At 41.9% G+C, this 26,775-nt stretch overlaps 1 protein-coding gene across 2 annotated transcripts in view; it reads left to right on the top strand.

Moving 5' to 3' along the window:
* Positions 1 to 6,779: 6,779 nt before the first annotated feature.
* Positions 6,780 to 26,775, top strand: part of THOC2 (THO complex subunit 2) — a gene marked incomplete at both ends in the record, with an annotated part of 134,064 nt that continues 114,068 nt past the window's right edge. Inside the window, 2 exons of one of the 2 annotated variants that reach the window (XM_081115183.1) lie at positions 6,780 to 6,889; positions 22,641 to 22,699. In XM_081115183.1, coding sequence (XP_080971309.1) covers positions 6,780 to 6,889; positions 22,641 to 22,699 — 169 coding nt within the window. The remainder of the gene's footprint in view (positions 6,890 to 22,640; positions 22,700 to 26,775) is intronic. The other variant, XM_081115184.1, reaches the window with a different exon arrangement.

The following is a 26,775-nucleotide window of genomic DNA, read 5'->3' as shown; positions in this document are numbered from 1 at the left end:
CATGAGCAGAGCAAGGATGACAGGCCAGGTATAGAAGGTCCCCTAAAATCTCCACCTTTAAAATCCTTAGGACAGAGGACCCAATGAGCTTGGTGCTTTCCCTCCAGGAAGCACGCCCATAAACTTTCCTTTCCTTACCCTCCCCTCTTGGCCCCAGGCACTTTACCAGTAGCTTTCTATTTCACTCCCAAGCTCCAAGGGCCCTTCCTTTACCTCCATAACTCGTTTCCTAAGCCTATTTCTTCTAGGAATTACTTTTTATACCTCTATAATTTACCCAATAAATGTTCTCTTACAGTTTGGGTCTGGACTCTGAATTCTTTCCTAGCCAGAACCCAAGTACCAAGGTTGCTGAACTCAGGTTTGTTCAGAGCCCCACCAGTTTAACACCGGGAGCCATTCCTGCTGCCTACAACAAGTCCAGTTGATGGTACTTAACTGTCAGAACTAAGGAGGGCGCAATTAACATAATAAAGCACAAGGAGAGAGTAATCAGAGTGTTTTGACTTTCATCTGATGCAGTGGGTACTTTATTATGGCATTACCTAGGAGTGAAATAGACTGTGGTATATAGAAGCGGAAAAATTCTATGTCCTGTGAGCAGAAACCTTGCAGGCACCTGAACTCCTACTCTGTTTCCAGATCTACTAAGCCAGTTCACAGATCTGGAGCCCCTTGGTTAAGGGGGCTGCTGAATCTCTTTGAGGACCCTGCTACAATACTCTCAAAGATTGCATTGTACAGGGTGAGGCAAAAGTAAGTTTACAGTTGTGAGTATGTGAAAGTTTATTCTTGTATTATTATTTATTAATTACTGTATTATTTTCCATACAAAAAATGTAAAACTACCTTTGCCAAGCCCTGTATACTGCAAGACTTCCAAGTCCTCCACAGACTGGGACCTGTTGTCATTTACTAAGGGACCATGACCATGGAAAAGGAAATATTCAGAAGCTTCTGAGAATTATCAGATTCTGGCTTAGAACTGATGCTAATTCTTGGAGACCCATGGCCAAGAAAGTAAATCAAAGTGTCGTAGGCTGTTAGACAGACAGGAGCAGAGCAAGGACAATGGGCCAGGTACAGACAGTCAGGAGAGTGGAAAAGCCCCAGATGCCTAGCATCAGGCAATCAGTAGTATGATAGCACCTCATCCTCAGGGTAACTTTTCCTTCCTTAGTATGCTGCTGGTCAAGAGGCTTGGACCCCCTGACTTTTCTTCCCTAGAGATAACATCTAGGCCTCAGTTGTATTTCAGCTCCAGACCCATTTAAGCAACAAAACTGACCATGGCTGACATCAGGACCAGCTGTATTGAATAATGACCACTTGCCCTGGTGCCTACCAATCAATCAATGGAGACCACAACCCTGAAAAGACACACCTGAAAAACTGCTGAATATTCTTTGGGAGGCAACATATATCATATTTGGGCATGCTGCCCTAACCCATTTACTGAGTAACCTGTAAGGCTGCCAGTTTTGAATGGGATCTGAAGCAAGAAAAGTTACTGCAGCAAATCTTGCTGCAGTGCATGCTGTCCTGTTACTTGGGCCTTAAGACTCTGCAGAACCAATGGTTTTGGAAGAGTCTATGAAGCCTAAATAGAAGCCTTTACAGCACGGACCCTTAGGGTGTTGGAGTAAGGCCATGATTTCCTTGCTGGGAAAACTTTTCTCCATCTGATGGGCAATGCCTGGATTGCTACTAGGTCCTGGTAGTCACTAGGTCCTCAAGTCACCAAGAGACTATATGACTTGAACTGCCTATCGTGAACTGGATATTATCTAATCCACTCAGTCATCAAAAGGCCATGTGCAGCAGCATTCCATTGTTAAATGGAAATTGTGTATGAAATCAGATCCCAGCAAAATGGAAAGGTAAAAGTAAAGTGAATGAGGAAGTGGCGCAGACTTTCATGGTACTTGCTCCTACTGCATCACTGCCTCTCCATCAGCCTACATGTAGGGCCTCAAGGAGACTTATTCAAGGGCAGGGGTAAGGATTTGGCTGGATAAAAAATGTGGAAAGAACAAGATAGGAGTTTGGTGATAAGGGAGCCTAAGAAGGACGTATATGCATAGGCCTCTTATAATGGGCCAGAGTGTAAAGATGTTGGTGTTCCACATAATTGCCCCCAGAGGACATCCACTGTGAAGGAGGCTCTCAGTAATCAGATGAATAAGATCACCTATTCTGTTGATGTTAGCCTCTTTCTTTGGCTATCCTAGAGCTTGCTCAGTAGGCTAATGTACAAAATGGCTGTGGCAGCTGGGATAGGTTGTATACATGTGGTCTTCCCTCACCAAAGCTAATCTATCTACCACCACTTTGAATTGGCAACCTGGTTATCAGCAGAAATCAAAGGCTGAGGCACCAACATTGCACCATTCCCCCCAGGGGACCAGATAGACATTTGGTGGCAGATTGGTTACACTGAAACCATTCCATCATGGGGGAGGCACCGACTGTCTTTACAAGAACAGATGCATATTCTGAATACTGATTTGCTTTTTATGCCTGAAATGCCTCTGCCAGCACCACCATGTGGACTCACAGAATGCCTGATTCATCACCATGGTATCCCACCCAACACTGCTTCCAACAAAAAATATCAGTTGAGCCTGAAGGAAGTGCAGCGATGGGCTCATCTCCATGTAATTTATTGGTCTTATCTTGTATCCCATCACTCAGAAACATTTGGCTTGATACAATGGTGCAATTTCTTGCTGAAGGCTCAGCTATGGCAGTACAGCCTGAAAGTTTGTGGTACTGTCCTACAGAACCTAGTATATGCTTTCAACCAGTAGGCAATAATATAGGGTGTCCCAAAAATGTATACACACACTTTGAATAGTTATAGAAGTAGTGTTTTTTAAAATACATTTAATTTTCAAAATTGAGCTATCAGCTGTTAAAGTGTGTATACATTTTTTGGGGACACTATGTATTTTCTCCCTTGTAGCAAAAATGTATGGGTCCAGGATTCAAGAGATAGAAGAAGTGAGGCCCTGGCCAGCATGGCTAAGTGGTTCAGGTGTCAGACTGCACACCAGAGGGTCTCAGGTTTGATTCCCTGTCAAGGGCATGACTTGGGTTGTAGGTTTGATCCCCACTTCACCTCCCCGCCCCAGAGGCGCATGTGGGAGGCAATCAATGTGTCTCTTTCACATTGATGTCTCTCTCTCTCTCTCTCTCTCTCTCTCTCTCTTTATCTCTCTCTCTCTCCCCTCTCAGTGTCTCTATATAAAACCCAGGTCTGTATATATAACCTTACTCCTCGAATGGAGAGAGAGAGAGAGAGAGAGAGAGAGAGAGAGAGAGAGAGAGAGAGAGAATGACTGAAGAAATATTTGTTTCCCATCCTTACATCTTGGATTCAGTGGGATAAGAGGTTCTAATGCCCAAGGGAGAAATATATTCCCCCCAACCCCCAGGGAACATGTCAGAGTCTGATGTTTCAGGGGCTGACACTGCCTTTTGGCCATTTTGTGCTCCTCATGCTGTTGAAAGATCAGGCAGACAAGGGGGCATTGTACAGACCAGAGTGGTCTACCCTGATTACCAAAGGCAAATTAGGTTGGTACTACACAATGGAGGCAAGGAGGACTATGTCTAGAACCCAGAGGCTTCACTAGGGTACCTCTTATTACTCCTGTGCTCAATAATACTGGTCCATGAAAACTGGTAACCTAATCAAGGTAAGATTATAAAAGGATGAAGGTTTAGGTCACTCCACTAGGTAATGTATCTTGTTTTACTGTGATGCTGACAGAAGGCAAGGGAAATATGGAGTGCATGGCAGGAAAAGGAAGCTATGATTATCAACTTAGAACATGCTTCCAGCTCCAGAAGCAGGTACTATATCAACTGTGTTTTATGTTTATAGCCTTCTTTTCCCCTTCTACTTTGTATGAAAAGCACAGGTGGTGGCTAATATTTTAGATTTCATGTGGGAGTGAGAATGAATTGACATCACCCTGTAATGATACTGCCTGATGGGACTTTGTACATTCTGTTTGAGGGCCTGGGTTTTTCATCTGGACAAAGGGCAAGAGTAGTGTAGAGGGGCAAAAGGAATGGTCAGTGCTGGAAATTCTGTTTTTCTTTTCAAGTTCTACTTTCCACCCTGCTCTGTTTCCTGTTCCATAACAACTTCACTTGCCAGGCTCCCTTGCATTCTGGCTTCCAGTAGCTATCAGCCAATGGGAGGTATCAGCAGATCAGATGATGGAGGAAGAGAAAGGTCAGGGTATTTATTCCTCAGATTCCCTGCTGGGATGTGAACTAGCAATAATTTTACTATACAAGGTCACAACTCCTGTTGAATGTTCCTTTCCTTATTATTTTGTTTTACTTTACTTTTCCTTATTTCCTTGGTTTTTGCTAAGCATTCCCTCCCCTTGCCCCTTCAGGCTCCAGCCATGTGCATTTGTTTACTCACAGTGATTGGTGAATGCATGCATTATTAGACTTATTCAGTATGAATTTAAAATTACAGTAATACATATAGAAAAGTTTTCTGTGAAATTAAACTTTCTATACACACTTAATTTTAATTACACAAATGTGTTTACATAAGTAAAAACAGGTAAACTAATTTGTCAAATTTTTAACATACACATTCAGAAAACCTACTTTATTATATAATGAACTTTCAGATTTAACAGACACCCCCTCGCCCGAATTAGTCTGTAATATTGAGGTTTTACTGTACTTCCAGTACCTGAGGTGGTGCTTTACCACCCATCTGTTGATGTCTCTTAATCCTACCCACACCCTTATGCATGGTTCCTTCATTAAAATTTCTTTAATAATCTCCTTTGAGTATGCCATCTGTTTGCTGTCAAGAACCCAATCTATACAATTCCTAATATTTCTTTATATGTACCTTCTCTCTTCTTTTTATAATCAGTCTTGCCAGATGTTGGTCAGTTTTATTAGACCTTTCAACCAAACAATTTTTGTTTGTATTGATCTTTTCTATTGGATATTTCTTTTTCTTAATCTCTCTCTCTCTCTCTCTCTCTCTCTCTCTCTCTCTCTCTCTCCCTCTCCCTTCCTCTATGAAATTAATAATAAAAAATATTAAAACAATAAAATAGAAAAGATATTAACACTCTGGCCAAGTAGTAGCTCAGTTGGTTAGGATATCTTCCTGATATGCCAAGGTTAGATCCCTGGTCAAGGCACATACAAGAAGCAACCAGTCAATTCATAAATAAATGGAACAACAAATCGATGTTTTTCTCTTTCTCTCTCCCCCTTCCTCTCTGTCTCTAAAACCAATAAACAAACAAACAAACAAACAAAGAAGTAAAAAATAGCTCCAATAATGCCCTTTTTAGCATAAGAAAATGTTTTTTTTTTTTTTTTCTGGCTGGGGATCAGTTGTCATGTCTGTAGTTTCCATTAATTTGGAAGCGTTTCTCAATTGGTCTTTGTCTTTTTTAAAAATATATTTTATTGATTTGAGAGAGGAAGGGAGAAGGAAAGAGAGATAGAAACATCAGTGACGAGAGAGAATCATTGATTGGCTGCCTCCTGCAAGGCCCCCTACCCTTGGGGGATCCAGCTGGCAATCCAGGCATGTACCCTGACAGGGAATCCAACTGTGACCTCCTGGATCATAGGACGATGCTCAACCACTGAGCCTGGTTGGTTGGACTTCAGTGAACTTGACGATTTTGAATAGTGCAAGCCAGAGATTTTGTAGACTGTTCCTCATGTTTCCCTCACAATTAAATTTAGGTTATGTGAATTTTGGGTATGATTAATACTATAAAATTGGTTAGTGTTTTTCTTAGCATCTTATCAGGAGGCTCATGTTGCCCATTTGTCTACTTTCTGGGGAAGCTTATTTTCATCCCCAGGTGAACCTGTGTCCTCCCCAGTTTCCCACTGTAAAATTACTATTTCACCCTTTGAAACAGTATGTGGGTGGTAGATACTTATTTTTTAATTAAAAAAATTGATTTGAGAGGAAGGAATAAAGAAAGAGAAACATTAACTTGTTGTTTCACATATTCATGCATTTATTGGTTGATTTTTTACATCTGCTCTGACCCAGGATCAAATCCAGAACCTTGGGATATCCAGACGATTTTCGAACCCAGGGAGCTATCCAGCTGGTTAGGGTTTAGTGGGAGATACTTTGTTTAGTGGCAATGTAAGCAAGCTGTTTTCTCATGGTACTTGCATTCCCTAGTTTTGCCTAAGGTGACAATGACACGGGAGACAGTAGTGTTGGTGGCACAGGGGCTTCAAGTGTTCCCAGGGCTGATTTCTCTTTTACTCGTTATATTGTATTCCCTGTAATAGCTGTTTGACACAGTAAATGGATACACTTTCCCTGAGTAATTTCTTTACCTCAGCATGTAGCAAGGATTTGTAATTGACCTGCTTATATGTTTCTCTTTCCCACAAATGGCAAACTTGTTAATCATGGGCATCATGGTTTATTGTTTTCTATTCCCAGTGTCTAGCACATATTAGGTACTTTAGAAATACATGTTTGAATTAGTTGCCTGGTGTTGAGACTACGGAAGAAGATAAGGGCTACGAATTGGCCTGGGGAAAGGGAAGCGAGGGCTAGGGTGGCGGAAGGCGCGGCCCGCGACGTCACTGCGAAGGGACCCACGGGTTTGGGCGACGTCGTTGGCCACGGGCCTCGGGCTTCCGCGGGACGGAGATGACTGACTGGGGCGGGAAAACGAATAGCTAACTCGCAGTTCCCGGCATTCTTAGTGGGCGGGGCTTCACTTTGACCCCTCGCTCGCATGCTACACATCCGGGCTTCTGCTAGTTGTGAGGGGAAGATGGCGGCCGCGACGGTCTTGGTTCCCGTAGAGTGGATAAAGAACTGGGAGAAAACAGGGAGAGGCGAATTGTGAGTGTTGGGACTGGAGGCGGGGATACGGCCGGGCCGGGCCCCGGTGTCACGGCGTTCTCCCCAGTTGGGGGAGGTTGGGGGCGGGGAAGAGGTGTGCCCCCTCCCCCATCCGGGCAGCGGGTGTGGACATTTGGCTAGGAGTTTAGAACTGAGGTAGTAGAGCTGCTGGTAACCATCGCCGACCTCCTTCCCTCCGTGGCCTCCCTTAAATCGCCTCACCCCTCAGTGGGCCGCCTTCCTTTAGTCTGTTAGCAGAACTCCCGTGTCGCCCCTTCGGGTCCCCGCGCTCCCGCTCTGTCGCTTTTTTGTCCCCTTCTTCATTTGAGCTCCCTTGGTTCCTTTCTCTTCACGGGGCCGCGCCGGGGAGGTTCGGACTTTTCCCCTCTCTCTCACGTCCCATTTCTTTACTCTGCACCCGTTCGACTCCGCAGTTCGGAGCCTGGCGCCTCCTCAGTTCGAAGTCTGAGGAGAGCGAACCACCCCGGACTCCCGTCCTCACTGGGGCGTTGCGGAGAGCCCCGCGTTTCACCTCACGGCCTCCCGCGAAGCGGTCTGTCAGACTGTCCCAGCCTCGCGCGGCGCCGCTGCCGAAGGAGGGGTGTAGCGGGGCTTGCCGCTTTCCCGGAAGACCTACCGGCATTTCTTTACTCCGTCTTTTCACCTTAGAGCCATTTCGTGTCGGAGTCAACTTTCGTCATGAAATGTTTCCTAAACCCCATTTTGTCCTGGGACTGCAACTCATTTTGGCAAGTCTCCAAGGTTCTCGAATACCCAGAATAACGCGATTCTTTTAAGTCATAAAACTTTTCCCCCCGAGTCATACATAGCAGTAATTTGTCATACCCGAGGTTTCCTGGCCCAAAATTTCAGCGCTTCCTCTAGAAAATAAAAATGGTTTAAGTAGCAAGACGAACCCCAGGTTAAAAAACAACAACACGCAAATAACTTATTTCTAGTTTCCTTCTTTGAATCGCTTTATTAGCTAAAGCTCGATCCTGTAAGAGTTAACTCGCAAGCCATTTTTACCGTCGTTGCCCACTCCCCCCGCCCTCTCCCCTCAGTGGTTCGTTTACCGTTGCTCGTGCAGTTTACGGTTGGAACTTCGTTACTTAGAATGAAACTAAACGCAGGGAACGCGTGTAACATCGTCTGCCTGTACCCCGCCCTCCTCGGCCCCCCCCCCCCCGCCCTCTCACTGTCTCACTGTCTCACTGTTTTACTTAACTGTATGAGCTCTAGAATTCGATTGGCTGAGTAAGCGGCCGGCTTAGCCACTTAACTAGCAGAGTGACCTTGGATAAGTTCCTTAACCACTTTGACAGTTTCCCCTTGAGTAAATTGGGAAGAAGTACTCAAAGGAGTGTTGTGTAGACTAAATAATGCCTGTAAAGCACTTGGCTTATAATAAGTGCTCAAGTGATAGCTATTAAAAGTAATATTATTCCAATCTTTAGATATTTAAACTTACTGGATAGCTCTTGCACTTAAAGTCTGTACCACTTAGGTTAGCAATTAATTGGTCCCTGACTCATTTATGGGTACTCTTTAACGAATTGAGAGATTCTTGAAGAGTGGGGACTGTCTCATTTATTTTGGTTCAACTGTCCTGCCTTCCGCCTCCCCACACTTTCTAGCATATGCTTAGAGTGCTTATTAGCTTATTAACTGTAAGAGAAGTCAATTAGATATATATTCATTTCTTAACTCTTTGGAACATTTTCTAAATCCTTGTACTGCTAGTTAACACATAGCTATTTAGGACCCTTGTGTGCAGGGAAGGCAGGATGGGAAGTTACCAGAACAAACCAAACCAAACCATCATCTTTATGTATATTAGATTAGGATAAATCAGTTATTAGGATAAATCAGTTCATTGTTGACTACTTTTTAAATTACTTTTTATTGAGTTTTAGAGAGAGGAAGGGAGAGGGGGAGAGACAGAAACATCAATGTGAGAACAATACATTGGCTGCCTCCTGTATGCCCCCACCCCCCACTGCTGATTGAGACCCCAATCTGGGCATGTGCCCTGACCAGGAACCAAACAGGCAACCTTTTGGTGTACTGGACGATGCCCAGCCAACTGAGCCACACTGGCCAGGGCCACTGTTGTTTGCTTTTAAAAGCCAACTTATTTAGGAGCTCTCATTTTTGTAGCTTGTTCAACTTCTTCCTTCCAGCTGTTTTTGACAGTTTTACTATTGTTACTTCCACCTTGGAATGAGTGGTTTTAGGGGTAGGAGGTGAAATTCTGATTGGCAGCCTTTGGAGAAAAACAAAGTGATGTAGTAAAATTGGAGTTTTGGACTCACTTTATGTATATTTACACGATCCATGCTAACTGTCATAGTTCCTGTGATTGAAGACCTGCTCAAAACTTACTTAACATCTATGTAGTTATTCCATGGCTTGTGGAATGTAATTTGAATTAGATACAAATCAGTATAGTCAGTTTTATAATTGTAGTATGTAAAGAGAGTTTAAAGTTGCTAGTTGTGTGACATAATGAAATAATTTAGTCAAACACATCACCATGTAATACTTTTCTTTTATTTGAAACTTTGTTACACATAGTCTAACCTTGGATTTTTTGGATCTTGCAAAAGATAGATGTTAGCATTTTCATTTTATTAGAACAAATGGTATTGTAACTATATTATAAAACATCACTTCCTTTGTCTGAAAACAGACTCTTAAAAATAAACCAGGTACTGGAAATATTAAAAATGAAAGTAAGCTTTTTCCATGTTTGATAGTGCTCTCAAAAACATAGTGAAAATTCCTGCAACATGCTGGACTTTCTGTAAGAAGTGCTGCAAGCATCAACGCAACAATGTAACACAGTACAAGAAGGGCAAGGATACTCTGTGTGTGCAGAGACTGCGGTGTTATGACAGGAAGTGGAATGGCTATGGTGGACAGACTAAGCAAAAAAGACTAAAACTACAAAGAAGATTGTGCTGAGGCTTGAATGCATTGAGCCCAACTGCAGATCTAAGAGAATGCTGGCAATTAAGAGATGCAAGCATTTTGAACTGGGAGGAAATAAGAGAAAGGGCCAAGTGATCCAGTTCTAAGCTTCATATTTTGTTATGTGACAATAAAACCTTGAGGATATGTTCTCTTCAGAAAGAAAAAACAACAACCCAAAAAACCCAAAGGTAATGTGCCACCAAATTATTAGTGAATCATTTATAGATTTGGCTTTCAGAATATGATCAATATTTAAAATTATATGTAGGGTGGATTTTTTCTTTTTAACAAGATGAATGAGCAGATTAGCTTTAGCTTAACTGAAAATTACCTTTTAAAAAAATGTTGATTTCATGAGGTTCATTTCTTGCTGTCACTTCTTACCAGTATAAGTCTATTCTGGGAGTTGTAGTCAACTTCAGCATCATAGTGGTAAAGTAACATATGTGATATATGGGGCATTTTAAAACTTTAAGAGAGGGCGATTCTTAATTGGGGCTCATGAAAAGCAACTGTCTATTAAGAGGGAAAGTCTTGGCTTTGAAGAATAAGGTTTGTTAGGTAACTAAGTAGAAAAAAACCTGTATTTTGCTTATCTGAATGGTTCATCACATACCTAGCTAACCTTTCAGCGATACTGATTATGTTTTTCATAGTAAATTACAGAACTCTTAAAATGTTTTTTTTTCAAGAGCTATCAAAAAGACAAAGGAGGACTACCAAAACATAATTAAGTGTCCTTTCCAGTAACACTTAGAACTACTCTTACAAGTTTCACATCTAAATGCAAACTCAAATACTGTGAAATATGCAGGATATGGCTTTAATCACTTTAATTTTGGAATTAGAGTTTTACTTTCTTGATAGTTTCGTATTAGCATAGGGCTTGCTATGATTAAGCTAGTAAACTTGTGGTACATCCAATGGAGATTATGTTTTTAGTAAAAATTATTAGCATAGTGAGCTCAGCATTTGTTTGTGTAACAAGGAACCTTGATGTAAAGTTTATGTTACCAGCTCTTACTTAATCTGAAGATGTTAGCCTCATGTCAATACGGAGTCTAATTTTGAAATACTTATATTTGTTGGATATCATCTATTTGTCTGTTTGAAGGACTTAATTCTTTTAAAAATTTACATATCAATTAGAATTTTTAGGTCTTATTAATTGTTGGTAGTTACAATAATATTTTAAAATTTAATCGCCAAATGTTTTGGTTGCCACTTTTATTCTGCTGCTAAATGACTTTACATGTTTCAGAACTTATCTAAGTACATGTGGATGTTCATTAAGTGATGTCTGATCTGAATTTGTTGGAGGGAAATACGAAGAGAGACTTCATGGCAAATAATCATTCTAAGAAATTTTAGTCTTGGTAGTTGAATCTTTTTTTTTGTGATTATTATTTTTTCCTTTTTCTTTAAAAGGTACTCTAAATTCAGCTGAAGCTTTATCTGAAACCTTCATGTCTTAGTTTTCATTTGGCATTTATTTTCTCATTTTGACTTGCATTCACAAGTTATTAGTCTTGGTCTTTTTTCTTGGTAGAGAAATGCATTCTTCAGAAATTGTTGTAGCATTATCAGATTTTATAGGCTATGGCTTTATTAGAAAAATTAAATTAATTCTACAATAAGGTAGAGTGAGAGCTATTAATGCACTTGTGTGCAGGAACTTGTCTTTTTTTTTAATATTTCCTGTTCTCTTTTCTCAATGCATGTTTTCATTTTCATAAATGCATATATTTCAAGATAAAACTACATGTCCCAATATTCATTTTTGTGGTTATGTCTCTCTTCTAACAGTGATAATAGAGGTAGCACTTTGCTTAACCAAATTTACTCTTTTTTTTTGGTTTGTTTTGTTTTTAAGAATTAAAGTGCAGCTTGACATTAGTTTTTTATGTGTGAAACCAACTTTTATTTATTTTTAAAAATATATTTTATTGATTTTTTACAGAGAGGAAGGGAGAGGGATAGAGAGTTAGAAACAAAGATGAGAGAGAAACATCGATTAGCTGCCTCCTGCACACTCCCCACTGGGGATGTGCCTGCAACCAAGGTACATGCCCTTGACCAGAATCGAACCTGGGACCCTTGAGTCTGCAGGCTGATGCTCTATCCGCTGAACCAAACCGGTGAAACCAACTTTTAGATGTTGATTATAATCAAAGTAGTAGTCCAGCTTATGCGGTGTTTTCATTTTTACTGCAAAATGGGAACAACTAAGATGGAAAACTATATATTCATGTTAAGAAGTACTCACAAAAATACTTAAGTCCTTGATAGAATATAAGACATTTTATTCTTTTTTTTCCCCCACAGATCATAACAGAAAGTAGATTCTGTCTTTGTTCTCAGGGACCTAAGACACCATCTCCACAATAGTACCAAACTGTATTAAAAGTGGAAAAAGTGCTGAGGCCGGTTTGGCTCAGTGGATAGAGCGTCGGCCTGCGGACTGAGGGGTCCCAGGTTCGATTCCGGTCAAGGGCATGTACCTGGGTTTCGGGCACATCCCCAGTGGGGAGTGTGCAGGAGGCGGCTGATCAATGTTTCTCTCCCATCGATGTTTCTGACTCTCTATCTCTCTCCTTTCCTCTCTGTGAAAAATCAATAAAATATATATAAAAAAAAGTGGAAAAAGTGGTAAACTCGGTTATTTGGAGGTTATTAAGGGACTGAAATAATTATTTGAATTTGGACTGAGGCAGAATATTCTGTTATTTTTAAAGTCACATTAAAATGGGCAACTGTTAGAGATAGTTTGTTTCTCCCCTAATCATTTAGGACAGAGCACTAAAGTGTTTCAACAGGTGTAGTAAGACATGTAGCATACAGAAACGTAATTGTTTCTTTTTTTTTTTTCGTAATTGTTTCTTTAAGGATACTTTGTGATCTTTTGTTAGTGGATTACTTAGAGAGAAGAGCACATACAAATCTACTGATTGGAGGAAATTTCTTAGTGATTGTTTTTAGTTTTCTCCTACAACAAAGGAAGAACTGTTTTGTACTAGGGAAATAAAAGTACAGTGTCTGTTATGCAAGTTAATTGCCCCTAATGATTCCTTACATAATTTGAGCAAATATTTGAGATGATAATTAGTAACTTATGCTGACATTATTATCTGTATCCTAATGAGTATGTTTGTGGTCTTGTGACTGATAAGATGGCATATTTCAATTCTTAAAATTATGTATCAGTGACTATATCATTAGATTACGTGGGATTTGGACATTTCCAATCCCTCCCCACTGGGAGGATTATCACAAAAGACATATGCATTAAGCTTAACAAACAGAAAAATGAAGCTACTAAAAATGTGAATAAGCACAAATATTCGCCATAAAGACTAGTTGGCCTTGCTTTTTATTATGGGCACAAAGTGAAAGTTGAGTTACTTGATTTCATTACATTCTTCTGTCAAAGACAGTTTTCCTGGTACTACATTCTAAAGCAGTGGTTCTCACCCTTGGCTGCACATTAGAATCACCTGGGAATCTTTTTAAAATCCTGATTTCTGGGCCTCATCCTCCAGAAATTCTGTTTCTTTGTTATGGGGTGAGGCCATAACATTAGTATCAAAGAAACAGAATTTCCGGAGGATGAGGCCCAGAAATCAGGATTTTAAAAAAGGTTCCCAGGTGACTCTAATGTGCAGCCAAGGTTGAGAACCACTGTTTTAAAGAGAATTGAAGCCATGGGTACAGTGAGAACTATAAGGGGAAATTGTTTTAATACTTCATAGGAAATATTAAAGCAGTCTTGATATGCTTTTTTTTTTTTAAAAGGAAACCAGTTGAGTTTGTTTATTTATTCATGTTAATCCTCACCCGAGGATATTTTTCCATTGATTTTTTAGGGAGAGTGGAAGAGAGAGGGAAAGACAGAGAGAAACATCCATGTGAAAAAAATACATTGATTGGTTGCCTCCTGTATGGGCCCGGGCTGGGGAGGATCCTTCAACCAAGGTATGTGCCCTTGACTGGAATCGAACCTGGGACCCTTTGGTCTGCAGGCTGACACTCTGTCCACTGACCCAAACTGGCTAGGGCTTGATGTACTTCCTTATATAATTACTCTTAAAAAGAGCTAGGTTGCAGACATTTTTAGGTTATATTCTCTGATACTAGTCTGAAGTGGATGATATTTTTGTATTACCTACTGGAAGGAAGATTGGTTTTGCTTTCCTATTCCAGGTAAGCTTGTGGCAGGTTTAATATATTTTGAGAAACTAGAAGCTTAACCACTATTCTCAACACATTGGAAAGCCCATCTTTGTTCTCCAGGGAAGTAGTTAAATACTTGGGGTCAAACTTAAATCAGTTTACCATTTTTTAAAGTTCATTTAATTTTAAAAATAGTTTTTATTAATTAAATTTTTTTATTAAGCATCAGTAATGTTTATTAATATTCAGAGCGTGGAAGAGAGAGAGAGAGAGAGAGAGAGAGAGAGAGAGAGAGAGAAACATCAGCAATGAGACAGAAATGTTGATCAGCTGCCTCCTACACTTCCCACACTGGGTATCAAACCTGCAATCCAGGCATGTGGTCTGACCTGGAATCAAACCATGACATCCTGGTTCATAGGTCGATGTTCAACCACTGAGCAACTCTGGCTGGGCTTATTGATTTTTTTTTTTTTTTTTTTAGAGAGAGTGGAAGGGAGACTGAGAGAAACATTGATGTGAGAATGAAGCATTGATTGGCTGCCTCCTGCAGGCCCCCTATCTGCCCCCTACCTGCCCCCTACCCAGGATCATTGTGCCCTGACTCAAATCTAACAGGCAACCTTTTGGGGCATAGGAAGATGCCCAACCAAATGAGCCATACCAGCCAGGGCTAATTTACCATTTCTACAGTGTTCTCTGAAATTTTTTTAAAAAATAGGAGTTGGTTAAAAACAAAACTAAATTATATTTTCAGTTATGAGATTTAATTTAACAACTGTTCTCCATTGGCAAGGCCTTTTTATTCTTTGATTTTTTAAAAAATATATTTTATTGATTTTTTACAGAGAGGAAGGGAGAGAGATAGAGAGTTAGAAACATCGATGAGAGAGAAACATCGATCAGCTGCCTCCTGCACACCTCCTACTGGGGATGTGCCCGCAACCCAGGTACATGCCCTTGACCGGAATTGAACCTGGGACCTTTCAGTCCGCAAGCCGATGCTCTATCCATTGAGCCAAACCGGTTTCGGCAATTCTTTGATTTTGAAAATAATTTTGTAAGACCTACATGTGAATTGTTGACCAGGAAAAGTTGACTGACTTTTAACAACCTTAAACTGCTCATCCTGATGATGGAGGATTGAAATAATCAGAAGACATAGAAGTGAGCTTCAAGGGCATGGATAATCTGCAAAGTAGATAATCTCTCTGGATGATTATAATGTAGCATCATATTTCACCTTAGGTGTGATATATAAGTTTTAAAATTATTTTATTGGCTATAGAAAAAGTATTGCTAGACACAAGAGTAAGAAACATCTGCATTCATTGGTTCTCTTTTTTTTAAAAAAAGATATTTTATTGATTTTACAGAGAGGGTGTTAATCCTCACCTGGGGATATTTTTTTCCATTCATCTTTTTTAGAGAAAGTGGAAGGGAGGGAGGAAAGGGAAGGGAAGGAGGGAAGAAGGAGGAGGAGGAGGAGGGAGGGAGGGAGAGAGAGAAAAGAAAGAAAGAAAGAAAGAAAGAAAGAAAGAAAGAAAGGAAGAAACATCAATTGTGAGGGAGATGGTTCTTTTTTGTTAGAGCCTTGTGCACCTTGTATTTCTTTTCCTAAATTGTGAAATTAAAAAAATACAGAAAATGCATACAACTTAAATGTAAAGTTTAAAGATTCTCTAGGATGCACACCCATGTAACTCATACCCAGGTCAAGACAATAACCACCCTTGCTGATTTTACTCTTCTTTACTTCCCTGAAGTAGCCATTGTCCTGACATTTATGGCTTTCTCGTCCTCATTTTTATTTACAGTTTTACTACCCAGTAAGTTTAAGTTGTTCTTGATATAATTGGAATCATAGGGTGTGTATTCTATTTTATCTGGCTGCTTTTGCTCAACATTATGTCTTTTAGGATCCATTGATGTTTTTGCAAGTGTTTGTGGTTTATTGATTTTCAGTTTCAAGATGATCCATTCCACAATTTGTTGATCTCCTACGCTATTGACAAATTTGTTATTTTGAGTTTTTAGCTATTACCAACAATGCCAATGAAAACATTTCTGTATAAGTATCTTGGTATATATAAGCATGTGTTTTTGTGGGATATATACTTAAGTGTAGAACTGCTGGGTTCTAGATTGTGATTAACCTGAGCTCTACTAGATACTGCCAAACTATTTCAAAATATACTCCTACCAGCAGTATATGGGAGTTCACCTTGCTTCACATCCTGTCTAATCTACACTAATAAAAGAGAAAAATGGTAATTGGCGTACGACGATACCCTTTTCATTGGCTAATCAGGGCTATATGCAAATTAACTGCCAACTATGATTGGCAGTTAACTGCCAACTATGATTGGCAGTTAACTGCCAACTATGATTGGCAGTTAACTGCCAACTATGATTGGCAGTTAACTGCCAACTATGATTGGCAGTTAACTGCCAACTATGATTGGCAGTTAACTGCCAACTAAGATTGGCAGTTAACTGCCAACTAAGATTGGCAGTTAACTGCCAACAAGATGGCGGCTAATTTGCATATGTAGGCACAATGCAGGGAGGCGAAAGGGAAAGCAGGAAGAAGCCCCCTGCCACTGACAGTGATCGGAAACCCAGGGGGGAGCTAAGAGCTGGGGGGCAGGGCAAAGGCTCCCCCCAGCCATGATCGGAGAATCAGGCGCCTTTGCCGCCCTGGCCAGTGATAGCAGGAAGTAGGGGTGGAGTCAGCGATGGGAGCTGGGCACGGTCGAAGCTGGCAGTCCCAGGAGCTAGGGGTCCCTTGCCTGGGCCTAAAGCGAAGCCCACGATCGCGGTGCCCCCCGCTGCCACTGCAGGTCCCCGCTGCCTGGGCCGGACGCCTAGGCCAGAGGCGTTAGGCCTGGGCAAGGGCGGGGCCTGCAACCGCGGGGAGCTGGGGGTCCCCCGCCCAGGCCTGACACCTCTGCCGGAGGCCTCAGGCCTGGTCAAGGGGCCGATCCGGTGATTGGTGATCGGAGGGTGATGAGGGTCAACTCCTCTGGCTGAGGCATTAGGCCTGGGTGGGGGGCGGAGCTGGGGATTGGGGGGATATGATGGTCCCCTTGCCCAGGCCTGAAGCCTGGGTCAGAGGCGTCAGGCTTGGGTGGGGGGTGGAGCAAGCGATCAGAGGGAGATGGGGGTCCCCTGCCCAGGCATGATTCCTGGGCCAGAGGCCTCAGGCCTGGGCGGGGGCCAGAGCCAGTGATGGGGGGGAGATGGGGGTCCCCTGTCCAAGCCTGACACCTCTGGCGGAGGTGTCAGGCCTGGGCAAGGGGCCGATCAGGTGATCGGAGGGTGATGGGGGTCAACTCCTCTGGCTGAGGCATCAGGCCTGGGTGGGGGGCGGAGCCGGAGATTGGGGGGATATGATGGTCCCCTTGCCCAGGCCTGAAGCCTGGGTCAGAGGCGTCAGGCTTGGGCGGGGGGTGGAGCAAGCGATCAGAGGGAGATGGGGGTCCCCTGCCCAGGCATGATTCCTGGGCCAGAGGCCTCAGGCCTGGGCGGGGGCCAGAGCCAGTGATGGGGGGGAGATGGGGGTCCCCTGTCCAAGCCTGACACCTCTGGCGGAGGTGTCAGGCCTGGGCAAGGGGCCGATCAGGTGATCGGAGGGTGATGGGGGTCAACGCCTGAGGGCTCCCAGTATGTGAGAGGGGGCAGGCTGGGCTGAGGGACACTCTCCCCCCCCCCCCACCCAGTGCACGAATTTCGTGCACCGGGCCCCTAGTATTTAATATTGTCAGACTTTAAATTTTTGTCAATATTATAATGTATTAATGGTATTTTATTGGGCCTTATATTTTCATGGACATCTTTTTATGTTATTGGTCATTTGGATTTCTTATTTCTTTTTTTAAAAAAAATATATTTTATTGATTTTTTTACAGAGAGGAAGGGAGAGGGCTAGAGAGTTAGAAACATTGATGAGAGAGAAGCATCGACCAGCTGCCTCCTGCACACCCCCCACCGGGGGATGTGCCCACAACCAAGGTACATGCCCTTGACTGGTATCGAACCTGGGACCTGTCAGTCCACAGGCCGACACTCTATCCACTGAGCTAAACCAGGCAGGGCTGGATTTCTTATTTCTTGTGAAAGGTCTTTGTATCTTTTCCCATTTTTTCTTTTTTTAAAAAATATTTTTTTTTTATTTCAGACAGGAAGGGAGAGAGAGAGAGATAGAAACACCAATGATGAGAGAGAATCATTGATCGGCTGCCTCCTGCACACCCCCTACTGGGGATTGAGCCTGCAACCAGGACGTGTGCCCTTGACCAGAATTAAACTGGGACCCTTCAGTCCACCGGCTGACAGTCTACCCACGGAGCCGAACCAGCTAGGGCATTTCCCCCATTTTTCTATTGCATTTCTTTCATTGTTTTGTAGGCGTTCTTTATATAGTTTGTATTGGCATCTTTTGTGGGTAACACTGTATGTGTGGCAAATATCTTGTTATTCTTTAGCTTGCAGTTCCGTTCTTACAATGGTGACTTTTGATAATGAGAAGTCATGCACTTTAATATAGTCAAATTTGTCACTTTGGCTTTCTGATCAGTACTTTTTTTTCTCTTTAAAAAATGATTTTAGAGATTGGAAGGGGGAGAGAGAAGGAGGTAGAGTGCCGGGAGCTGGTCCATGCTTGCTGTTTCAAGGGACCTGGCATATATGGCATACTGTTCTTAATATGTTTGCTCACCTTCTAGGCACTATGTGTTTTAACCAAGGTCTCTGAGAAAGGTTGTTTCCCCAGGTAGGGATTTTCCCCTGAAGTTAGGGAGGGAATAAAACCTCTTAACTAAGTGCCAGGTGGGTAATTAATCACTTTAACTATGAACAATCATGCTTAAGCTACATAATCTTTACTCCCTGGAATGGAGATAAGAAACGCCCTAACCTTTGTAATAGAGATTGATAAGATTGAATCAACTAGTATAAATACAGATGTAACAAGACAGCAAGAGAGAGAGAGAAGACAGAACCTAGGCATAGAACCTACACAGAACGTTCTCTAGAGACAGAAGAACTTCGCTGGAGAGAACATGGCAAAAGATCCTGGACAGAAACTGGCCTCAGAACCTAGAGACAGAACCTAGCGAGAGAACATGGCAAAAGATCCTGGACTGAACCTGACTACAGAAATTGGCAAGAGAACCTGACTAGAACCTGGTGACTGAACCTGGCTGGAGAACCTGGACAGAACCTGGCTGGAGAACCTAGCGAGGGAACATGGCTACAGAACCTGGCTGGAGAACCTGGAGAACCTGGCTGGAGAACCTAGCAAGAGAACATGGACACAGAACCTGGCTGGAGATCCTAAACAGAACTTCACTGAAGATCCTGACCAGAACTTGGCTAGAGATCCTGGCTAGGCTGCTGATCAACTGAACGCTGTCTCCGTGTCATTCCTTCTTCGCCGACTCCGTCCACACCTCTGGGGACCCCTGGACCCGCTGGGGTTGGACCCCGGCAGTAGAGGAGGAGAAAGAGGGAGAGAGAGATAAAAAAACATTGATGTGACAGAACATTGATTGGTTCCCTCCAACAAGGGCCCAGTCTGGGAATTGAGCCCACAACCTGGCTAGGGCCTTTTGCTCATTTTTAAATTGGGTTGTTTATTTTCTTATTGTTGATTGTTAAGAGTTCTTTGTATATTTTGGATAACAGTCCTTATCAGGTATCTTTATTTTTTTTATAATGTCATTCTTATAAGTATGAAGTGATATTGTGGTTTTGATTTCCCTTTCTCTGATAATAAGTGATGTCAAGCATCTTTTCATGTACATGCTGACCATTTGTATGTCTTCCTTGCAGAAATGTCTGTTCAAGTCCTTTGCCCATGTTTATATCAGTTTTTGTTTTTTTTGCTGTTGAGTTGTAGATATTCCTTATATATTAACCCCTTATCAGATATATGGCTTGCAAGTATTTTCTTCCATTCCATTCTGTTCATTGTCTCCTTTGCTGTGTACACAATTAAAAAAACCTTTATTGTTGAAAGTATTGCATATGTCCCCTTCTTCCACCCCCCAGGCCTTCTAGCTCATTCCTGCCCCCTGCCTCAGGCCTTTACCGCCCTATTGTCTGTGTCCATGGGTTATGCATACAAGTTCTTTGGTTGATCACTTCCTACCCACCCACCCTCTCCTTCCTTCCCTCTGAGATTCACTAGTCTGTTCTATGCTTCTGTGTCTCTGGATCTATTTTGTTCATTAGATTCCACATATGAGTGAGATGTGATACTTGTCTTTCTCTGACTGGCTTATTTCGCTTAGCATAATACTCTTCAGGTCCCTCCATGCTGTCCCAAAGGATAAGAGATCCTTTTTTTTTTTTTTAAATCCTGCATAGTATTCCATAGTATAAATGTACCACAGCTTTTTTTATCCAGTGAAGTCAGTGGGGTGTTAAAGTCCCCTACTATAACTATCTTGCTATTAACCTCTCCCTTAAAGTCCTCTTGAAGTTTTTTCATATATTTAGGTGCTCCTGTATTGGGTGCATATATCTTTACCAGGGTTATATCCTCTTGTTTGATTGATCCTTTTAGTATTATGAAGTGACCTTTGTTGTCTCTTGTGATAGTCTTCATTTTGAAGTCTATTTTGTCAGATTGCTACCCTAGTTTTTTTTTTTTTTTCATTCCATTTGCATGGAAAATTGTTTTCCATTCCTTCACTCTCATCCTGTGTGAGTCTTTTGTTCTGAGGTGGATCTCTTGTAGACAGCATTTAGTTCAGGGGTCCTCAAACTTTTTAAACAGGGGGCCAGTTCACTGTCCCTCAGACTGTTGGAGGGCCGGACTATAGTTTAAAAAAAGACTATGTGCCGAAACCGGTTTGGCTCAGTGGATAGAGCGTCGGCCTGCGGACTGAAAGGTCCCGGGTTCGATTCCGGTCAAGGGCATGTACCTGGGTTGCGGGCATATCCCCAGTAGGAGATGTGCAGGAGGCAGCTGATCGATGTTTCTCTCTCATCGATGTTTCTAACTCTCTATCTCTCTCCCTTCCTCTCTGTAAAAAATCAATAAAATATATTTTTAAAAAAAGACTATGAACAAATTCCTATGCACACTGCACATATCTTATTTTGAAGTAAAAAAACAAAACGGGAACAAATACAATATTTGTATTTGCATGTGGCCCGCAGGCCGTAGTTTGAGGACCCCTGATTTAGTTGGATCATGTTTTTGTATCCATTCAGCTACCCTCTGTCTTTTGATTGGAGCATTTAATCCTTTTACATTTAAGGTTATTACTGATAGGTACTTATTTATTGCCATTTTAATTCTGTATGCCTAGTTTTCTCTCTATATATCTTGTCTGGCCAATCTTGTTTCATCTATATACCACCCATTTCCCCATTCTGTTGAGATAAATATAATTTCATCTGTAAATATTTCAGCATCTATCTCTTAAAGATAGAGTTTTACTCATATATTCAAGTTGACTCATAAATGTTAGGTTATTAAAATTTGTTTTAGAGAGAGAGAAAGAGAGAGGGAAAGGGCAGAAGAGAGAGAGGGAGAGAGAAACCTTGATTTGTTGTCCCACTTATTTATGCATTCATTGGTTGATTTTTGTCTGTTTCCTGAATGGGAATTGCCACAACCTTGGTGTATTAGGACGATGTTCTAACCAACTGGGCTAACTGGCCAGGGTCCATAAATGTTAATTTTTAAAATACTTGTTTCAGACAGGATTCAAATAAGGATCCATACATTGTGATTGATATGTCTCTAAAGCCTTTTTTACTCTGAGGATCCCCCACCATCCTTTATTTTTCCTAGCAATATATTTGTTGAAGAGGTTGGGTCATTGTTCTATAGCAGTGATGGTGAACCTATGACACGCGTGTCAGAGGTGACACGCGAACTCATTTTTTTGGTTGATATTTCTTTGTTAAATGGCATTTAAATATATAAAATAAATATCAAAAATATAAATCTTTGTTTTATTATGGTTGCAAATATCAAAAAAATTCTATATGTGACACGGCACCAGAGTTGAGTTAGGGTTTTTCAAAATGCTGACACGCCGAGCTCAAAAGGTTCGCCATCACTGTCCTATAGACTTTTCCACAGTCTGAATTTAGGTCGTGCCTTTTTTTTTTTTTAAGTCAACATCATAGATGGGTGGTAATATTCCTTTATCAGGATCAGGAAGCACATAATGTGTGATTGTCTCTTTTTGTAATGTGAACAGCCATTCATAGATGCCTAGGTCTTTTAATTTATTAGGAGTCTTAAAATGGTAATGTAATTGTATCATTCCATCATTATTTATTAGCTGAAATACTTAAGTACAGAGACATTTCTTATCAACCGTTGGTTCATATATGAAGGCAGAATAAGTGATTGATTTTTTTAGTTAATTTTACCAGTTTTAAAAATAATGAATTGATTGACTAGCATCCTCTAGTTTTGACCAATTATGGCTTTTAGGTTTGTTTTATTCTCATTCTAAACTAATGGATGTTGACATTGAATACATTTTCAAATATTTTTAGTTGATATAATTTGCTCTGTAAGGATCATCTTTGTTAAGATTTGAAATTAATGCAGACTACTTTTGTTTTATTCTAGTTTGCATTTGTGTCGGATTCTCAGTGAAAATAAAAGCCATGATAGTTCGACTTACAGAGGTAAGACTTTTAAAAGTATCATTGCTATTTTTTTTGCCTTGATCAATTTTAATAAATATCCTGTTTTCATCAAATTGTTATGAATGCAAACAAAAGGTATAAGATAGTTCACATTATGTAAAGCTTTTATGTGAATATATTACAATTCAGATTTAAAACTATAGTTATAGTAAGCCTATACATCTTTGTATAAGGATGCTATTTAACTTGCATAATAGTCATGATATAGCTTGGATTTTATAATACAGTTGCTAGCTATATGAAAAATTACATAGACTAGTTATTAGTCATAAACAGAAGAGAAAAGCTAGTATGGAAAGTAAAATGATTGTGATCTTATTTACACTAGGAAATTTCTAGAAACAGGTTCAGTGTTTTTACTAAAGCTGGTTATGTTTAGATGGTATCCAGGATCTTGTTGAAGGTAGTTGTCATGGAAAACATTAAAAGCAAAGGTGTTGTGTATTGCATACCACAAATATGGCTTATTAATAACTAAAATGTTATGTAATTAAAGAGGATATAAATTTCCAGTTATTTTAATTTTGAATGATGTTACTATTTAACATTCATTAATTTAAAATTGGGCATATGGATTTAGAAAAGGAGGGGCAAAAACAAAAGCAATTATGTTTAGTAAGTTTAAAGTATTTTCCTATGTAGCTTTCATTGAGATAGAAAACATAACATTTTTTTCAATTTGGGAAAAATAATTCACAGCCAATATTCTATTTTAACCCCAAAATTTTTAGATAAAATTCATTGTAGTTATTTAAATTATGCCATTGTGAGTAGAAAATTAAGAACAGAATGATTTTCTGTAGATATGTTTGCTTTTGTTTTTATCAAAAATTATATATTTGTTTTTAAAAATACATTTTTATTGATTTCAGAGAGGAAGGGAGAGGGAGAGAGAGATGGAAACATCAATGATGAGAGAGAATCATTTATTGGCTTCCTTCTGCACTCCCTACACTGGGGATCGAGCCCGCAACCTGGGCATGTGCCCCAACTGGGAATCGAACCATGACATCCTGGTTCATAGGTTGATGGTCAACCACTGAGCCCTGTGGTCGGGTGAGATTATATATGTTTTAAAGAAAATTTGTTTTGTTTTTTTTTTTGAGGGGAAAGCATTTTTTAACAAATGAATGAGCTAGTTTTCTGTCATTTGGGTAAGATCTGTTTTAAAACTTAACATTCCTAGCCTTGAGTCCCCAAACTTATTTTTCAATTCATCCTGTTTATAAAATTGTATGACCATTCATAAAGATTTCTTTTCTTTTTTTTTTTTTTAATTTCTGGGTGTCTCCATAATGCTTTAATGATTTGTGTAATATTCTGAAAAAGCCGGAAATAGTCCATCCTAGCCTCCTGAGGTCAGACCGTCTTTCCTTGATGGGACTCATGCAGGGACACCTGCCTTTAGATGGATCAGAGCTGCTTTAACCTCTAGTCCAAGGGCGGGGGAAGGGGGCTGCCAGTAGACAATGGGGTCGAGAGAGGAAGGAAGGGAAGATGAAGGTGCAAGAAACTTTTGTCAAAGTCGACACAAGGTTGCTTACTAGGAGACAGACGAATGCAACTCTGTATTCACTGCTAGAAACCAGAGCCTTGGGTAAAATCTTGAATTTATGGGGAGGAGAGGGAAGCATGGGCTTATCTGTCCTTTTCCAGACCCCTGTGGTTGGGGACCTGTAGAGTGAGCTGCAGTGCATTTTGCTGGACTGGTGCTCACTCCTCACCTGCTGTCCCTGTGTACCACACGCTGACCCTTTCCCCGAGTCAGCAACAAGCGACCTGCAGTACCCACGGGGACGCATGCAGAAGGCTGGTTAACAGCAGAGCCCCTGCTCTCTGGGCAAGGTGATGTCCACTTCCTCTCTGCCTGGCGCAGTGTGATCTCCGTCTCGGTCAGTGAGTTCACAGAACACTCCCAGAAGGAGGCGCTCGCTTTTCTGCATGCAATCATTCTCTAAAACAGGCCTGCCCTGTGGCTGGTGTGGCTCAGTGAATAGAGCGTCAACCCGTGGACTGAAGGGTCCCAGGTTCGATTCCCGTCAAAGGGCACATGCCCAGCTGCAGGCTCGATCCCCGTCCCCAGTTGGGGTATGTGCAGGAAGCAACCAAAGGACGTCTCTCTCGCATCAATGGTTCTCTCTGTCTCTCCCTGTCTCTTCCACTCTCTCTAAAAATCAATGGAAAAATATCCTCAGGCGAGGATTAACAGGAAAAAAAAATAAAGTAAAACACAAGTCTTACACCTGGATAGCAGCCACTGAGGGTGCGTCTGAAACTGGGGGAACCCGGATCTGTGTGGGGAAAGGCGGAGTCCGGGTGTACTGGCAGGTCCCGGAGAAGGGCCAGGGAAGACTGGGGCAGTGGCACCGGCTCCTAGAGCAGGGTTCTGGCGGGAAGCAGTGCTGGCCCCAGGCACTGAGCTCCGTCTAGAGACGTGTCTGATCCTTCCGAGGTGGGCTCCTGCCTGTGCAGATGACAGGGGTGCCCTAGCTTGGGAGTTCAGAGGTGCTGCTCCTTAACAGTCAACAAGGCTTTTAAGTTGGGAAGTTTTATCCGCCCCCCTCCCCGCCCCAGCACCTGGCTCCTTCTCCCCATGAAGGCCACATCCTGAGTCACCTCGTTCTACTCCTCACCACCTAAAAAGTTGTGCCTGAGAAACTTCCTTCTGCTGTGGCTGCTGGAGGGCAAGCACTCTGGCTGGGTCCTCTGCGGGCCTCTCCCTCCTCCCTGCATCATTTTGTAGATTTTGCTCTGGATGTGGAGCTAAGGGTGTTTGGTTTTGACACATTCAAGCTTGATTGCAAGTTCTTCTCTCGCCACAATGTCCGTATCGAGATAGAGAGATAGATGTCTCGGAAAGAGCCGCTGCCGATCTTCCAGCCCAGCCAGTACCTGTTCCCGACTCTGAGCTCCATGGCAGCGGGTCTGAGCTCTGGGAGGCGGCGCCCGCAGCTGCCGCTACTGCGGGTGGGCTGCTGGCTCCGCCCCCCTCATGGCCTGCTTTCACCATCGCTTTCCAGTCGCCCAGCCGCTCCCAGAGCCACAATAGGGGGCGGATGGGACAATCCAAGCGCCGCCCCTGCTGTGGCTCCCGCCGAACACGCTAGCCCTCTCCCCACCACGGATGGACTCGGACCTTCTGGGCCTAAATTCCCCTTCAGCTGCCCGAAGGAGCTGCCGCCATCGCGCTGTGCCATAAAGATTTCTTTAAAAAAATTTTTTTCATAACGATTTCTGAGGTTGATATAATGCCTTGTTTTTTGAATAAATCAATTGACTGCCAGAAGTGTAAGAAAGTAAAAAAAAAGACTCCTTTCTAAAAGCACTTAGATACTAAATTTTATTTTCTTCTCCTGTTTAAAACAAAATTTTAACTTCTGTTAACTTCGTGTTTGCGATTGAAACCCTAAGTGGGTAAGAGAAAGAATTTTTATAAAAAGTATAAATAGCATAACACAGGCTGATTACTCTTTTAGTTTTATTTATTTATTTATTTATTTATTTATTTACACATCACTCCTTTATTATACTGATCTGAAAAAGACTTGGTAGTTATGCTCAAAATGCTTACTGGGCCCATGTGGCAGGGCCAAGCAACTGGAACATGATTCAGAATTCACACAGTAAAAGACATACCTGGACATGATCAAGAGACATTTCACTGCCATGAGACTATAATACCAATGCCGGGGAGCGATTCTAAAACACAGCAGGATAACTCCTACAAGTCAAGGAGCTCATCCCACCTTGGTGTGACGAATGGCTTATTTTATGACTAGAGGCCCGGTGCACAAAATTTTGTGCACTCGGGGGGGGGGGGGAGGGAGGGGGGTCCCTCAGCCCGGCCTGTGCCCTCTCACAGTCTGGGACCCCTCAGGAGATAACGACCCACTGGCTTAGGCCTGCTCCCGGGTGGCAGAGGGCAGGCCCAATCCCTAGGTGCAGCCCCTGGTCGGGCTCAGAGCAGGGCCGATTGGGGAGTTGGGGCGCCACCCCGTCATGCACAGAGCAGGGCAGATTGGGAGGTTGCGATGCCACCCTCAGTTACGCTCAGG

Source organism: Myotis nattereri (genome assembly GCF_964212035.1).
Source record: "Myotis nattereri genome assembly, chromosome: X".
Lineage (NCBI taxonomy): Eukaryota > Metazoa > Chordata > Mammalia > Chiroptera > Vespertilionidae > Myotis > Myotis nattereri.
The sequence above is the reverse complement of the archived record's forward strand: the minus strand, read 5'-3'. Positions and strand labels throughout refer to the sequence as shown.